The 14,557-nt window shown below is 42.0% G+C and overlaps 1 protein-coding gene across 1 annotated transcript; it reads left to right on the top strand.

Annotated features, from left to right (window-relative positions):
- The first annotated feature begins 207 nt into the window (after positions 1-207).
- On the top strand, positions 208-2,347 carry LOC139458467 (spermidine/spermine N(1)-acetyltransferase-like protein 1). Its single transcript, XM_071239905.1, has 6 exons — positions 208-435; positions 614-718; positions 853-975; positions 1,065-1,214; positions 1,574-1,753; positions 2,231-2,347. Exons 1-6 carry the CDS (start codon positions 208-210, stop codon positions 2,345-2,347), a joined length of 903 nt encoding a protein of 300 aa, XP_071096006.1.
- Positions 2,348-14,557: the final 12,210 nt, after the last annotated feature.

The raw sequence follows: 14,557 nt of genomic DNA, 5'->3' as shown, positions 1-14,557 counted from the left end.
GTTGGTGGGTGTGAGTGAAGGAACGTTGGATGGGTGTTGGTGGGTGTGAGTGACGGAACGTTGGATGGGTGTGGGTGGGTGTGAGGGAACGAACGTTTGGTTGAATTCGATTGAAGAAACGTTGGATGGGTCGATGTGGGTGTGGAAACGTTGGGTCTGTGCAGGTGGATTTGAGGAAGATTGGGTTCGTGCAGGTGGATTTGAGGAATGCTAGGTTTGTGCCCGGTGGATGTGAGGAAAACTGGAGTTTTGCAGGTGGATTTGAGGAAAATTGGGTTTGTGCTTGTGGATTTGAGGGAAATTGGGTTTGTGCAGGTGGATTTGAGGAAAATTATGTTTGTGCAGGTGGATTTGAGGAAAGTTGGGGTTTTGCAGGTGGATTTGAGGAAAATTGGGTTTGTGCTTGTGGATTTGAGGGAAATTGGGTTTGTGCAGGTAGATTTGAGGAAAATTTGGTTTGTGCAGGTGGATTTGCGGCAAATTTGGTTTACGCAGGCGGATTTGAGGAAAGTTGGGTTTGTGCAGGTGGATTTGATTAAAGTTGGGTTTGTGCAGGTGGATGAGAACAATTGGTTTGGTGCAGGTGGATTTGAGGAAAATTTGGTTTATGCAGGCGGATTTGAGGAAAGTTGGGTTTGTGCAGGTGGATTTGAGGAAAGTTGTGTTTGTGCAGGTGGATTTGAGGAGAGTTGTGTTCGTGCAGGAGGGTGTGAGGAAAGTTGGATTTGTGCAGATTATGTGAGGAACGTTGGGTTTGTGCGGGTTGATTTGAGGAAAATTTGGTTTGTGCAGGTGGATTTGAGGAAAAATTGGTTTGTGCAGGTGGATTTGCGGCAAATTTGGTTTATGTAGGCGGATTTGAGGAAAGTTGGGTTAGTGCAGGTGGATTTGAGGAAAGTTGGGTTTGTGCAGGTGGATGTGAGGAAAGTTGTGTTCGTGCAGGTGGATGAGAACAATTGGTTTGTGTTCGTGCAGGTGGGTGTGATGAAAGTTGGATTTGTGCAGATGATGTGAGGAACGTTGGGTTTGTGCGGGTTGATTTGAGGAAAGTTGGGTTTATGCAGGTGGATTTGAGGAAAGTTGGGTTTGTGCAGGTGGATTTGAGAACAATTGGTTTGGTGCAGGTGGATTTGAGAAAAATTGGGTTGATGCAGGTGGATTTGAGGAAAGCTGGGGTTGTGCAGGTGGATTTGAGGAAAGTTGGGTTCGTGCAGGTGGGTGTGAGGAAAATTTGGTTTTTGCAGCTGATGTGAGGAACGTTGGGTTCGTGCAGGTGGATTTGAGGAACGTTGGGTTTGTGCAGGTGGATTTGAGGAAAGTTGGGTCTGTGTAGGTTGATTTGAGGAAAGTTTCCTTCATGCAGGTTGGTGTGAGGAACTTTTGGTTTGTTCAGGTGGATTTGAGGAAAATTGGGTTTATGCAGGCGGATTTGAGGAAAGTTGGGTTTGTGCAGGTGGATTTGAGGAAAATTGGGTCTGTGTAGGTGGATTTGAGGAAAATTGGGTTGATGCAGGTGGATTTGAGGAAAGCTGGGGTTTTGCAGGTGGATTTGAGGAAAATTTGGTTTGTGCAGGTGGGTTTGCGGCAAATTTGGTTTATGCAGGCGGATTTGAGGAAAGTTGGGTTTGTGCAGGTGGATTTGAGAACAATTGGTTTGGTGCAGGTGGATTTGAGAAAAATTGGGTTGATGCAGGAGGATTTGAGGAAAGCTGGGGTTGTGCAGGTGGATTTGAGGAAAGTTGGGTTCGTGCAGGTGGGTGTGAGGAAAATTTGGTTTTTGCAGCTGATGTGAGGAACGTTGGGTTCGTGCAGGTGGATTTGAGGAACGTTGGGTTTGTGCAGGTGGATTTGAGGAAAGTTGGGTCTGTGTAGGTTGATTTGAGGAAAGTTTCCTTCATGCAGGTTGGTGTGAGGAACTTTTGGTTTGTTCAGGTGGATTTGAGGAAAATTGGGTTTATGCAGGCGGATTTGAGGAAAGTTGGGTTTGTGCAGGTGGATTTGAGGAAAATTGGGTCTGTGTAGGTGGATTTGAGGAAAATTGGTTTGTGAAGGTGGATTTGAGGAAAATTTGGTTTGTGAAGGTGGATTTGAAGAAAGTTGGGTTTGTGCAGGTGGATTTGAGGAATGTTTGGTTTGTGCAGGTGGATTTGAGGAAAAATTGGGTTTGTGCAGGTGGTTTTGAGGAAAATTGGGTCTGTGTTGGTTTTTGAGTAAAGTTGTGTTCGTGCAGGTGGCTGTGAGGAAAGTTGGGTTTGTGAAGGTGGATTTGAGGAAAGTTGGGTTTGTGCAGGTGGATTTGAGGAACATTTGGTTTGTGCAGCTGGATTTGAGAAAGTTGGGTTTGTGAAGGTGGATGTGAGGTAAATTGGGTTTGTGCACATGGATGCTGGGAAAGTTGGGTTTGTGCCGGTGGGTGTGAGGAAAGTTCGATGGGCATAACTGAATTGAGTAAATCTACCTCTTTATTGGTAGATTGGATTAGAAGAAAGTTTTATTGATGTAGGGTGGATGAGAGTATGCAGGTGGGTACTAGTGAGTGAGTGAGTGGTGCTGACAAACCTAGAAACATCATCGGGGCGAACCGGGATTCGAACCCACAATCATAGGTTTCTGGCGTGGCCAAGGGACGAAACTCTGCACAGCGAATCGCGGCGCCATGGACGACTGGGCCACCCGTGCCCCCCGGTGGGTACTACACGGATAAGGTAACTTGTACATATAGTCATGTATATCGATAGATTTGTATTAATCTGTTGAGGTAGAACAGGCAACTATGGATTGGTTGTAGTTTAGAAAGGATGACCGAGAATTGGCTGAAGAATAATGAAGAATGGTATGTAGACGAATAATTGATCGTTCTTGTAACCTTAAACCTATAACAGCCCAACGCCCATCTGAGTCATAGACATTACAACGGTTGGAAGCAAATGGTTTTCCAACATTAAGGCATATATGTCCAACTCAAACATGTATTATTGCGACCAGTCTTCTGTATTATACATTTGAATAGCCAATAGGTCTTCACATACATCGGATGTAACGAGTACAGGTTTAATTTGCAAATATGATATAGACATTTATGATCGAGTAATCCTCTGTGGACGCCGAAATCGGTTATACTATGGTTTGTGGAAGATTTTAGTAGAATATCCGGTTAACATTTCTGGAAAATCCACATTTAGCAACAATAAACGAACAGATAGGAATTTGAATATCTTCCATTGGAACAAACATAACAGATTTTGATTGTAACAGAACCACCACAATTTCACTGCCAGTATGAACAGAATCTATTAAACGTTCTACATGAATAGTATTCATACAGACCAACGCAGGAGACGAAAAATGAATGCCGATGTTATGATGATGATGATGTGTCTGATTACACTAATAAGACACTGGATATATGCAAGGAAATGTAAGTGCTACACTTCTTGCTATCCTACCTAGAACATAAACATAATTTGAAATAACAAACTTGTACATGAAAATTGCAAATTGCAAATTGCAAATTAGTAAGGTGTGCCCAATTTATTTTTCGTCACTTGTGTCTTTACATGCATTAGGAAACTCAATTGTATCATATGTTTTGAGACATGATCCAATTATTGCATTATGGTTTTCTAACTTTGCTTGTTCAATTGTCCCCTGTAAAGATCCAAGTTAGAATTGGTCTTCAGTAACCCATGCTTGTCATAAGAGGCGACTATTGATATCGGGTGGTCAGACTCGCTGACTTTGTTAATGCACGTCATCGTATCGTGCGTAGATCGATGCACATGTCATGTTGCTGAAGACGGGGTAAGGCATGGGAAATGTTATCATGTTTTGAGTAGATTTTAATCAATTGAACAGAAGAGCTTCCAGTGGATGTAAGGGTATCTAAGAAATTCAAGAGCTTCCGTTCTAACCTCAAGACCATCTTTTCGTCCCTTAGGCACGCCAGAAACCTATGATTGTGGGCTCGATTCCCGGTTCGTCCCGATGTTTCTAGGTTTGTCAGCACCATACCCGTGCTCGTGGGTTTCACCGAAGTGGTAAACGTTTGGGACCTGCATCACTTCGGGCTTTCCTCCCACATTAAACTGACACGCCCTGATCTAACTGGAATACTGTTAAAAACGGCGTTAAACCCAACACACTCACTCATTTACTTACTCAAGACCATCCTCTTCAACATAGCAAACGTCAGTGCGCTCTTGTGAAAGGAGTGCCTCTGGATAGGACGCGCTTTCAGTGATCCATTCCAAAATTCCTATATTTTGCCTTTTTACGCCCAGTGGAATTATCATTATAATTATTGTTATTATTTCTCATATAACTATTGAATACACTATTCATGTATATATGCCTAATGCAATATTGTTTAAATAAATGAGTGAATACAATATTTTTACCTTAAGTTAAGGAAAAGGCTCGACTTCTAGAATTCTATTTGTACAGTTTTAAACCATTTCACCAGTCACTGGCACGCATTCGCATTTTTTTTGCAAAAAAACATCTATTGCTTTGTTTAAGATGTGATTCTACAAGACTTTCCTCACGCAACTGGCATGTTAGGGTGTCAGGAACAATGTCTGTTACACGTGGACTGTGTTGGCGTCCGGGATTACAACGTTCGCTCATTACATTGTCTGCTACATCTGGAGGAGGCGGCACACCCAGATCGTGACGGCTACAAGCTGTTTTCTCACAGATCGGATTTTCAAGTGGTATGTTTTATTATGCATTGGTTTTGTGTTATTATCGTGTTATTCTTTAAATGTACAACAAAGACCACGTGTCTGCGTACATGTACCTTATATTTCCCGATACTTAAAAATCCACATGCTCGACACCGTCCAACTTACACTGACTGTGTTTGTTCAAATAAAAAAATCTATTTCTGAACAACCAACAGACACATCACTTTTTATGCAAATTTAGTGGCGGTTCTACCGATAGAGCATGATATGAATATCCTTTTTAGCACCTGGTGTCATCACTGATTCAAGTTATCCAATCATGTAATTTTCCCCGCTACTTGGGGGCGGTCGGGTAGCCTGGTGGTTAAAGCGTTCGTTCGTCACACCGAAGATCCGGGTTCGATTCCCGATATGGGTACAATGTGTGAAGCCCATTTCTGGTGTCCCCCGTCGTGATATTGCTGGAATATTGCTAAAAGCGGCTTAAAACCATACTCACTCACTCCCCCGCTACTTGACCCGTAAGGATTCCGGGGTAGAATAGGTGTTCAGCAACCCACGCTTGCCGTAAAAGGCGACTATGCTTGTCGTAAAAGGCGACTAACGGGATCGGTGGGTCAGACTCGCTGACTTGATTGATGCATGTCATCGATCCCAATTGCGTGGATCGATGTTCATGATATTCATCACTGGATTGTCTGGTCCAGACGCGATTGTTTACAGACCGCCGTCATATAGCTGGAATATTGCCGAGTGCGGCGTTAAACAAAAACCAACCAACCAACTTTGCCTTTTACGCCGATGTAAACAGTACTTTCCTGATAATTTTCTTTTTAATGTTGTTTTCTACATCATACCTAAGAGACAATTACAAATATTTTCTACTTTAATCTGTTCAAAGTTTAATGGGTTGTATATGAAGTGCATCTGTGTCATTGTAATGCAGCCATTTTGAAATTAATTTGTTCATTGTTTTCGGAATGCACCTTTGGAAGAAGTCGGGGCACGGTCAATGAATCCGAAATGGTCTCCTGTCGTCTTTACAGCCTTTCCCGGGAGGACGCGATTGTTCACGAATGGGATAGCACCGTTAAAATAGCCACCACGTGAAACATAGTGGTTTGGATTAAATCCATACAAAGTGCCCATACGACCGATGATGGAATTGGGAAATGTAGTGAATATTCCACTGAACTCGTTTGGTTTAATTACCTGTCTGCAACAAATATTTCTCATGGTGCTAATCTGTGTTTTCAGAACCTAACAGGGCCTTGCCGTTCTACAGTGTGTGATGATGCATCCAAGATATGCCTCACAGACAGTCGGGGAAGGCCTCAGTGCGTAACACAAGGTAGGAGTTTCAAGGTTCATCAAATAATTGACTCGGTCTGGATTCATGTTAATGGTTACGAAAGTGGTAAACAACGTTAACAGGGGCGGTGATGTAGCCTAGTGGTAAAAGCGTGCCTACAATGTGTAAAGTCCATTTCTGGTGTCCCCTGTGTGATATTGCTGAAATATTGGCTGAAAGTGGCGCAAAACCAATCTCACTCTTGTATCACCTGGGGCTTTTAGGCCACATTAAGAAATCTTTACTGAAGTCGACGTAAAAGCTAACTCTCACGTCACATTAAGCTGTCAAATAAAATAATTGAAACTGTTGTATATGACGTTAAACATAATCATTTAATTATTATTTCATCTGTATTGACATCCTTGCTGTCACATGTTTCATTTTCATCATTAATGTTGTGTATTACTGAGTTTATGACAATCGATAAATCAAGTGTTATATTATCACCCTCGCGTCATGGAGCGACGAGGCGATGATGTACAGATGATTTTCACCCGAACACTATATATCTCTGTTAATAGATAGAAATTTATGGTGACATTATTGTATAGTGTGCAATAAAGTTCATAAGTATTAAGGAAGACTAAACATACATACTTCACTTGACTAAATAGTGAGGTGAGGTGAGGTGAAATGGGGTTTAACGTCGCGTCCAAGATTATTGCACTTATATAGCGACGTGCATGCACGTGTATGTGTGTGTGTGGCTGCTTGTACTAGTCCGGACCGATGCCGATTTATAGTGCTAGCACACTGAGATACCATGCCGCAGTTTTCCATGAATACCCCACTCAGACACAGTATACTGACTCCGAGCCGACCAGTCCTTGTTGTAGCCCCTTAATGCCGAGCGCCAGACAGGGTAACAACAAATACCATCTTTTAACGTCTTTTGGTATGACGCGGCTGGGGATCGAACCCCGGACCTTCCCCTCTCCGGGCGGACGCTCTATCTTTAGACCACGGAGCCGGTCCTTTTACTAAATAGTATTGTGCATGGAGATGTTTGCTTGTCCTAGTTTCAAGTATGATAATTCCTTTTGTAATATCATGTTGTCATGGTGAGACGACTTTACTAAACGCCACAAGTGCAGCAAGGGTGTTAACTGACTATAAAAGTCCAGTTTCAAGCCTTGCCGAACCAGGCTGAATTTCTGGTCTCGACCGCAGCGCCGCCAGTGGCTATTACGTGTTATATTATTATATCCCTTCTATGTCTCTCCTATCCATATCAATTGCATTTGCTTCATATATAAATTTGCGTCGCCCAGTGAAGTCTGATCAAGAACTATATCGGCTGATGCAAAGCTGTAGGTGTACATGCTTTGCAAATCCTCCAATCGACCGAAATCTGCACGGCAGCTTACGAACCGGATCTCGATTTCGTTACGCGATTTTGATTCGTCTATGCATAGACTCGTTAGTCCAGCCAAGATATCACTCCATAATTCCAGCCTAGTTAGTCAAGGGTGGAAACTGGACGTTCATAGTCAGTTAATTCCCTTGCCTCGAGAAGATATCCAAAGTGGGGAATAGGGAAATCATTGAAACTCAAAGTTGTGGGTTTCTGTACAAAGTTTCAAGATTGATAGAATGTGTTTTACACCTCTATCGGGAATATTCTAAAGAAAACCAATCCTTCCCACAGATGTTCTTTTCTATACATAGATCCTTTTTTCAAGTTCAAGTTCGCCAACAAGAGATATTTTATGTCCGTTTCGAAAGATTCATTGAAAGTTTTGTTGAAAAAAGCAATTGTTCATAAATGATTCAGATTTTGTTTTGAGTTTACAGTGAGTGAGTGAGTTTTAAGTCACATCGGCAATATTTCAGCCATATCGTGACTATCAAAGATTAAAGATTATAAATACTTTAAAACGTATAAAAACCTGCCATCGAAGGGCAGTAAAATAACTAGACTTATCACAGAAAAATATTTAAAACTAGTATGGAATCATAAATGGATATTACGATACATTACAATACATGGTATTACATGATATAAACAGGCTATTGATCTCCAACAACTGAACGTAGATCACCATACTGGGGACCATGGGGACTTACAGTACTTTTGCTACCTGCATGGACCCAGCTGGATTTACATCATCTCTTCAGGTGTTGGCACAAGTAAGATAAAACACTTGCCCTAGGGTTATAATAACATCTAAAACCCTCATCCGTTCCTCAGGATAATGACTTTAAATCTCATAAAAACCCTAGGGGGAAGTGTTTTATCCTGCACATAATCACGTAGTCAACAGTTGATTTGATTGACGCCAGAAAGAAACTACAAAGAATATCGCATCTCTCCATCTAATCATCGCAGAAGTGTCCAGGGAATTCGAACGATGACACTTACATGACCGTATTAGGGTAGGTCAGGTCGGGGTTGTGGTTCGGGGTCGGTGTTCACGAGTGTGAGATAGGGGTTGGTTAGGGATGGGAATGGCGATCTGGTCGGTGTGGTGTTCGGGGTCGCTGTGAGAGTAGGTCGGGGTTGTTGTGCGGCTAGGGTTTTGTGTGTCGGTGTGCAGTTGAAGGACTCCAATTTAATTACCCCCGACCATATATATGATTTATAGATAGTACTTTCAGGTGTAACTGGCTGCTTACCTCCGCGTTGGAACAATGTCCAGATTAAATTGCAAACGTCCCCGACATCGATTCACCTGGCATGCCGGGTGTACACAGCGGCTCGTATTGCCCTGGTTCCCCCCACAATACACACCATGACGTGTACTGGAGGAAGTTGGAGTAAGGATGTGCGACGTTGCCTGTTTGTTAGGGAAGTCGACACCCAGGTGTGTTTTTAAGAAACTTGATTTCTCATGGTAGCGATATCCCATAAAGCAACAAGAATGACACATTCATATCCCCCGCCGGTTGTGTGCAAGGCAAAACATATTGTACGGTTTTCAATATCTGCTCCGGAAAGGCGTACCTTTTCAGTCTAAGTCAAAGTGGAAACTCGACAAATGATTTTTTCAAAAGCTACCCCAACGTTTCTATCTTCAACGTCAAGATATACATTGGAAATGGAACAGCGATATACATGTATAGTGTAAAATAGACCCCAGATATGTGGTTCGTTCCATACATTTCCATTTCAAGTTGAATATGTCAGTATACAGGTAGTAAGGTAATTGGGTAGCTATACACAGTTCTTTTTAATCTGAAACGAAGATTACTCCTAATGATAGTATTTACTCATCACAAGTCCCAATAGACCCGCGACGATCCGGGTTACAATAGGTCTTCAGCAACGCATGCTTGAGTTGGAGGCGGCTAACGGGATCGGGCGGTCAGGCTCGCAGACTTGGTTTAAGCATGTCATCGTATCCAATTCGACGCTCATGATGCCAATCATGACATTGTCTGGTACAGACTCGAATACTTTCAGATCGCCGTCATATAGCTGGAATATTGCTGTGTGTGGCGTTAAACAACAAACAAACAGAGAATAATACCACAGTTCGTAATTTCGGTGACTCTCCTGAACAGATGAGCTCCTACAATGTTCCACATTTTACTTTAGGAAATGAAGACGTCAACATTCGATGTTGTTTTACCTCTCCCATTCGACACAGACCGTAGAATCTACCTCGATGGTCATCAAATAGGCAAACTTCAGTAAGTAGCTATTGAGATCACATAACATTTTAAAGTTGTTTTTTCGAGATTGACCATCCTCTATGATTTGACGTTTTATATTATAAAACAATTTTCGATTTCAGATTCAGTTTCAAACTCACATAGATTACCGTTCCTATGAATCCTTTTCCATCACTTAATCTTGTCCCTACATTAATCATTTCCTTGCGCATGAAAAAGACGTTTGCTGGATACATAAAGAATGTGTTGAGAAACAAATGCTCCACTCCTTTCGCGGAAAAATATTTTCACCGAATTTTTTGTTAGTTTTTCTGCTCTTGAAAAGACTACTGAATTTATAAATGTTTGGCCTGTTGCAATGCTGACATCTGTAAAATGTTATATGGTCATTGAAATTGGTACTAAGTGGGAGAGTGTGGTATTCATTGCCTATTTTAATGAGGTTACATACAATGCATTTCCTTCGTGTAATTGGAGCAATGTTCCAATTTTCATCCCCAATATCAAATATATCCATCTACAGTAAACTACGTTTATAACGAACACGCTTATAACGAAGTGACGGATATAACGAATTTTATTTTTGGTCCCGGCCATTTACGATAACCTTCAGTTGAAACGCTTATATTGAACTATGGATATATTGAACAAGACTCATTGGTCCTTTTGAGTTCGTTATAACCGTAGTTAACTGTATTTCTAGGTATCATGCCTTTCCTCACGTGCACGTACGACACAATGTTGCATTTCTTAATCACAAAAACAAATTCTCGTTTAAGGTTCGGTTTCAACCTTCTGGTTAGGGATGACGTCATGCTGTACTTCTGCCCTCGCTTTCAAGTAAAGGATGAGAGGGGGAATCTACATGATGACGTACTTTCGTTCTATAAGATCCGAGGCTACAACATGACTAAATTAATCTACAAGGAAAATCCGTTCATCTATATGGGTCAGTTTCGTCTGAAAGTTGTCCACGATGAAGATATGTATACGGTGAGGCATATTTGATAAATCCCCAACCATTGTAGTGTCTGACAGAAACGTATAGCGTGGCTGTGTACAGAGGTCTGGTGCCCTTCTGTTTAAATCTCCATTGTCACTGTCTAATTTCTTTGATCATTACATTTGTTTGTTTGTTTGTTTGTTCTTTAACGCTGGACTCAGCAATATTCCAGATATATGACGGGGGTCTGAAACTAATCGAGACAAGACACTCCAGTGATTGACACCATGAGCATTGGTCTACGCAATCGGGATACAATGACATACACCATAATGACTATCCTATCCCGTTAGTCGCTTCTTAAGACAAGCATGGTTTGCTGAAGACGAATTCTAACCCGGATCTCTAAGGGTTAATTTAAATGCTCAGTGGATACACATAATACATTTTGAACTGTCAGACACCAGCAGTGTTGTTTGAGCAACTGAAATAAATGTTTTTGCGGGACTGCAGGCGAAAATAGGAAGTTTTTTTACCATGTATGTTGTTGTTTGTTGTTTAACGCCACACTGAGCAATAGTCCAGTCATATGACGGCTGTCTGTAAATAATCGTGTATACCAAATATTCGAGTGGTTGACATCACGAACATCGATCCACGCAATTAGGGTGCAAGAATATGCACTTACCGAGCCTGACCACCCGATCCATTTAGTCGCCTCTTACAACATGTATAGGCTACTTGGGACTTGTAGTTTTACCCAGAATGCTCATGATGCTCGTTGTTTGAATTACTGGTCTGTTTAGCCCGTGAAGATCCGGCGTAGAATAAGACTTCAGCAACCCATGATTGCCGTAAAAGGCGACTATGCTTGTCGTAAGAGGCAACTAACGGGATCGGATGGTCGGGCTCGCTGACTTGGTTGATGAATGTCATCAATCCCAATTGACCTCCCAAACCCACGTCGTGATAAATAGGTGACCATAATCTTAATGTTGCCCTTGTAATGTTTCAGGTTTCATCAGGGAAATTCAACTGGACTGTAAGAGATGTCACCAGATTACCTCCAATGAGAATATTTATGTTTGGTGTCAACATGATCTCGATCGTGATGTATTAGGACGAGTTAAACCGGTCCTTTGTCGCAGGTAAAACACACTGCTCCGGAATCCACTTGTTGTACATGTTGTACATGTACATGTTCTTTCGGAACACATCGTTATATTTGCTTTTTGCCTGAAGAGTGATAATAAAACCTCACAATTCATTGTGGACCCGTACAAATCCATGCTTGCCGTAAGAGGCGACTATGCTTGTCGTAAGAAGCGACTAACGGGATTTGGTGGTCAGGCTTGCTGACTTGGTTGATGCATGTCATCGTGTCCGAATTGCGTAGATCGATGCTCATGATGCCAATCACTGGATTGTCTAGTTCAGACATGATTATTTACAGAATGCTGTCATATAGCTGGAATATTGCTAGGTGCAGGGTTAAACAACAAACAAACAAACAAAATGTATTGAGGCTTCATATAATAAAGCATGGTGGTGGTACGTTATACTGTGAAGAAAATACGAGGAACTTGAGATACATAGCCTTGACAACAGTGATACCCACATATAATTTAAGATAAATAAAATATTTATGTCTGTCTTGCCACATACGCATTCAAGTTCTGTATATCACTACCTGGCATTATAACCTATTATGTTTGTCACTTCTTGATATCATCAGCTATTCTGTATGTCACTACTTTATACCATCATCTGTTCTGTATGTCACTCCTTGGTACCATCAGTTCTGTATGTCACTCCTTGGTACCATAAGCTGTTCTGTATGTCACTCCATGGTACCATCAGCTGTTCTGTATGTCACTCCTTGGTACCATCAGCTGTTCTGTATGTCACTCCTTGGTACCATCAGCTGTTCTGTATGTCACTCCTTGGTACCATCAGTTCTGTATGTCACTCCTTGGTACCATCAGCTGTTCTGTATGTCACTCCTTGGTACCATCAGCTGTTCTGTATGTCACTCCTTGGTACCATCAGCTGTTCTGTATGTCACTCCTTGGTACCAACATCTATTCTGTATGTCACTCCTTGGTACCATCAACTGTTCTGTATGTCACTCCTTGGTACCATCACCTGTTCTATATGTCACTCCTTGGTACCATCAGCTGTTCTGTATGTCACTCTTTGGTACCATCAGCTATTCTGTATGTCACTCCATGGTACCATCAGCTGTTCTATATGTCACTCCTTGGTACCATCAGCTGTTCTGTATGTCACTCCTTGGTACCATCAGCTGTTCTGTATGTCACTCCTTGGTACAACATCTATTCTGTATGTCACTCCTTGGTACCATCAGCTGTTTTGTATGTCACTCCTTGGTACCATCACCTGTTCTATATGTCACTCCTTGGTACCATCAGCTGTTCTGTATGTCACTCCTTGGTACCATCAGCTGTTCTGTATGTCACACCTTGGTACCATCAGCTGTTCTGTATGTCACTCCTTGGTACCATCACCTGTTCTGTATGTCACTCCTTGGTACCATCATCTGTTCTGTATGTCACTCTTTGGTACCATCAGCTGTTCTGTATGTCACTCCTTGGTACCATCACCTGTTCTATATGTCACTCCTTGGTACCATCAGCTGTTCTGTATGTCACTCCTTGGTACCATCAGCTGTTCTGTATGTCACACCTTGGTACCATCAGCTGTTCTGTATGTCACTCCTTGGTACCATCAGCTGTTCTATATGTCACTCCTTGGTACCATCAGCTGTTCTGTATGTCACTCCTTGGTACCATCAGCTGTTCTGTATGTCACTCCTTGGTACCATCATCTGTTCTGTATGTCACTCCTTGGTACCATCAGCTGTTCTGTATGTCACTCCTTGGTACCATCAGCTGTTCTGTATGTCACTCCTTGGTACCATCAGCTGTTTTGTATGTCACTCCTTGGTACCATCAGCTGTTTTGTATGTCACTCCTTGGTACCATCAGCTGTTCTGTACCTGGTAGCATCAACAAATAGTATACATACAGTGCCTTGTCACACTGTGGACCAACGCTATTTCGGCTTTTCATCGTACATGTTTTACTAAATGCCGGACCCGTGAACATGCAGGGTAGAATAGGTCTTCAGAAACCCATGCTTGCCGTAAAAGGCGACTACGCTTGTCGTAAAAGGCGACTAACGGGATCGGGTGGTCAGGCTCGCTGACTTGGTTGTTGCATGCCATCGATCCCAATTGTGTGGATCGATACTCTTGTTGTTAATCACTGGATTGTCTGGTCCAGATCGATTATTTACAGATCGCCGTCATATAGCTGGAATATTGCTGAGTGCGGCGTTAAACAACAAACAAACAAACTAAATGCCGAATAAAACAGATGCAGTCCAAAGCGGCCTCAAACCAAACTCTTTCTCACTCTCATTATCTAACTCTCTATCATTGTAAATGTATTGCTGTCTAACGACCATATATGATCAAATCTTCCATCAGAAGACACTCAAGAACAACACCCCATGAACTCCACAACTCAGAAAGTATTCATATCTAGACACACTGTCTCACATTCCTGGCATACCTACCACCAGTCCGTCATGGTCACACCGTGGACTGACCTAATCTCCGCTGATGCTAACCCTTGACACGAAACATAAAATGTTCCTGCCTTTTATTCTTCACAGTTGTATCAGCGTCATTCAACCGTGAAATAAACATTTTTCACATCAGAAGCTGAGATTTTTTTCTACTTTATTCTCCAGTGGCAACGGAACCTACATCATCTCTCTACACCTGTGGTTATTAGTAATTGACGCGTCTTATTTAACCATGAAAATATAGGTTAGGAAAGATTGTATAACGCCGACGTCAGAATCAAGATAATCTTCGTACTTTAAGATATAAAAATATAACCGGATACCAACCCACACACCACGCACCCATCA

This window comes from Haliotis cracherodii, unplaced genomic scaffold (genome assembly GCF_022045235.1).
Source record: "Haliotis cracherodii isolate W230 unplaced genomic scaffold, xgHalCrac1.p SCAF_13, whole genome shotgun sequence".
NCBI lineage: Eukaryota > Metazoa > Mollusca > Gastropoda > Lepetellida > Haliotidae > Haliotis > Haliotis cracherodii.
The sequence above is the reverse complement of the archived record's forward strand: the minus strand, read 5'-3'. Positions and strand labels throughout refer to the sequence as shown.

Coding starts and splice junctions, on each gene's coding strand:
- LOC139458467 (XM_071239905.1), top strand. CDS start 208: ATGCTAGGTTTGTGCCCGGTGGATGTGAGGAAAACTGGAGTTTTGCAG. Junction 436..613: donor GGGAAATTGGGTTTGTGCAG/GTAGATTTGAGG, acceptor TGGTTTATGCAG/GCGGATTTGAGGAAAGTTGG. Junction 976..1,064: donor ATTGGTTTGTGTTCGTGCAG/GTGGGTGTGATG, acceptor GGGTTTATGCAG/GTGGATTTGAGGAAAGTTGG.